This window comes from Lepidochelys kempii, chromosome 1, assembly GCF_965140265.1.
Source record: "Lepidochelys kempii isolate rLepKem1 chromosome 1, rLepKem1.hap2, whole genome shotgun sequence".
Taxonomy (NCBI): domain Eukaryota; kingdom Metazoa; phylum Chordata; order Testudines; family Cheloniidae; genus Lepidochelys; species Lepidochelys kempii.
The window spans coordinates 5,183,905-5,187,323 of NC_133256.1; the positions used below are offsets into that span (position 1 = coordinate 5,183,905).

At 43.7% G+C, this 3,419-nt stretch overlaps 1 protein-coding gene across 1 annotated transcript; it reads right to left on the reverse strand.

Annotated features, from left to right (window-relative positions):
• Nucleotides 1-963: 963 nt before the first annotated feature.
• On the reverse strand, nt 964-1,899 carry LOC140896218 (olfactory receptor 51G2-like). The gene has a single exon (XM_073307687.1). It carries the CDS (start codon nt 1,897-1,899, stop codon nt 964-966), a length of 936 nt encoding a protein of 311 aa, XP_073163788.1.
• Between the last annotated feature and the right edge of the window lie 1,520 nt (nt 1,900-3,419).

Consider the following 3,419-nt stretch of genomic DNA (forward strand, 5'->3'; position numbering starts at 1 on the left):
AAGTCACTGAGCTCAATACGGGGGCAACTGGGTTAAATTCTGCAGCTTGTGCTATACAGAATGTCAGATTGGATCAGTTGTTATCTAATTTATTTGAACATACCCCCTTCTTTGTGTCTGTCAAACTTCATGCTCCCCCCACCACATAAATATATATACTGATATATGCAGGGGCGAGGCTTCAATTGAATCAGTTTCAGTTTCTTTGTTTTTCATTTGAGGGGTTTTTTGGTACATGAATGAGCCTATAATTCATTGGGATAATAGCAAAAGCAAAACTGTGACTGTGGTTGGTACTTACAATGAAATGTGCACAACATGCCAGAGACAACGGATCCATGAAAAAATGGTTTTAAAATAAAAGGCAGATGTCACACGTCTACACTCATCTATCTCAGATTTCACAACAAGCTAAATTAGACATGCTTTGGTCTTGATATATATAGAGAGAACTGCCCCAACTTACATTCTTTTGGTTAGCCCCCCTTGACCCATCATTTCCCACTAAGCCCTACTCTGTGCTCCTTCACTTCCCCAAACTCTGTCCCCAGGCCAGGCCAGAGCTGGGCTGTGGTAAGAGCTACCCAGTGATCCCAGGCCTCTGTGGCGAGCCCCAGACTCTCCACCTTACCTGGATTATATATCCTGGGGGCAGGAACACAGGCTGGTGGTTTCTCTCGGGCCTTCAAGTTACCTGTCCAGGGGAGATGGAGGGTCTGGGACTCCCCACAGTGGCACTGGTTGCTTGGAAAGCTCTTAGCAAGGCCTGGCTCTGGCTTCCAGCCTGGAGCGGGGACAGAGGCTCAGATAAAAAGCAGAAGCAGGGGGTGGGAACTTGGGGGAAGAGATAGGACAGAGGGAGGGGCCTCGGGGGAAGAGAATTCAGGATGGAATGGGTGGCTGTGGCCCATGTTTTTCATCTCCCGTATCACCAGTGAGGGAGCCAGGTGATTAACTGACCCTTCATTTGATGAACACTCTGATTATTCTCGCACGAAGATGTTTACTTTTCACACTGTACACGATTGGATGAATCAGGGGAGGAACAAGCCGGTAGACATAGCCCAGGAGAATCTGAAGCAAATGAGAAGAACTATTCCCGAATCTGTGTATCAGAGCCAGACCGATCTCTGGTATATAGAAGAGCAGGACAGCACAGAGGTGGGAGACACAGGTGTTCAGGGCCGTAAGGCACTCCATGGGGGATGCAACACTCAGCACTGTTTTGATGATCATCACATAAGAGAGGAAGATGAGCAGCGAGTCCAAACCCATAGTTGAGATTGCAACAGACAAGCCATAGATGTTGTTCACTGTGATATCCGAACAAGCCATTTTCATGACGTCCTGGTGCAGACAATAGGAATGGGAGAGGACATTGGCTCCACAGTATTGGTATCGTTTAAGGAGAAAGGGGAGTGGGAATATTACGGCCACTGATCTTAGCACAAAGACCAGTCCCATCTTCGCTACTCTCTGCAGAGTTAAGATGGAAGTATATCTCAGTGGGTTACAGATTGCAATGAAGCGGTCAAATGACATCAACAAAAGCACAGAGGATTCCATACACTGAAGGGAGTGGATGAAGAAGAGCTGGGCAAAACACGCATCAAGGTTGATGTCCCTAGAATTAAACAAGAATATGCCCAGTATCGTCGGTATGGTGGCTATCAATAAGCCAAGGTCTGTGATTGCCAACATGGAAAGGAAAATGTACATGGGTTCATGGAGGTTTGGATCTGTTTTTATAATGAACAGAATGACTGAATTTCCTACTATTGAAATGGCATACATTAAGCAAAAGGGGATAGAGATCCAGAGATGGACGTCTTCCTGCCCAGGTATTCCGGTGAGAAGGAACACTGCAGAATTTGATTTGGTGTCATTGACAGCTGACATAATGGACTGGGCAGGTCAGAGGAGTTTTGAACTTTCCTTCCTGAAAGGAAAAAAGAACAGGATGATATTTAATGATATTTAATGAGACATCTTTCTGTTCTCAATGGAGGTCTAGAGACTCCCAGGAGCTCAATGAAGATGAGGAAAAACATTGTCTTGGATTTACACCACTGAAAGAAAGATAGGTACTGCCAGACTGGATCAGACCTGCAGTCCATCTAGCACAGTATCCAGTGGCCAGTTCCAGATTCATCAAAGGAAGGTGGAAAAAGTCCTCCAACATGCACCTATGAGATAACCTGCTCCCAGGGAAAATGCCCCCATGACAGCCACTCATTGGCCATATTTTGTGGTGTAAATCAGAAAGGTTTAGAGCCCCTCCAAGACTATTTTTAAAAAAATCCTCCCAACTGTAATTTGATTTTATGGTTAGCCATATAAATTTCCAGTCCCCCTTTAAATCTTGCTAAGGTCTTGGCACCATTGATAGGTCAGGGCTGGTAGTTCCATAGGCTACTTGAACACTGTGTAATTTTACAGTTGTGACCATCCCAGAGACACCTTTTCTGGCCCTCCACTTCTGAGTGTGGTCCATTGTATCATGACATGTTTTAACACATGGGCTGTGCATGGTGAAAACGGTCATTGTATTTATCCCCCCTGCATTGAAGCTATTTATAAATGCATATCTTTTTTATTAAAAAAAAAAGATATCTTTTTTATTTTCTCCACTCCAGAGAGTTGCAGGGGGATTGCATTCATGACCCAGAGTATAAGCTTTAGAAACAGCTTCTTGGCAATGACCAGAAGACGGATTTATGGAACTGTTCACTGAACAAAGAGTTAATAGCACAAACCCGTTGTAAGCACAAACCCATTGTAAACAGTATTTGGAGTATTTCTGAAATACTTTCTAAAGAAAAACCCATTAAGAAATAAAGTTACCGCTGTTTCTTCCTGTAGAGAGTCCAACAACTCTGCTGCTGACTTTCGATATACATGCATGTCCTGAAAGTTTGGTTTGTAATATTTGTCTTACAATAAAAAGATTTGGCATAATATTTACTTTAGCACGCACATGTCAACCCATTCTTTTCCCTCTGATCTTTTTTCAGAGGTGATTTTTCAGGTTAGAGTGGGATTTAAAATGTAGCGTCTGTCATCTGGATTTCTTCAGAACCTGTAAAGATCAGTGTCTCAGCCCTCAATTAGTCGCTTGTCAGCAAACAGAAGTCTAGTAGCTCCTCTGTCCCTGGATTAATAGCTGACTGGTTCTCCACAGGTGATGTTCTGTCAGTCTGTAGCCTCTATCCAGGGTGGTAACAGGCATTGGGATCCGAATGTAAAATATACATTCCCTGAGATCTCACTTTCTAGTACATAGTAACCCCAGCAGCTGTTATTCAGGCATGATGAGAGTTTGCAGGAAGTGGATTTGAAAGTCAAATGCATGAGTATACATGGAAATGGAACTTCATTTTCCACATGAAAGTAGTCCGTTGTTCTCTCCCACTTGCTCT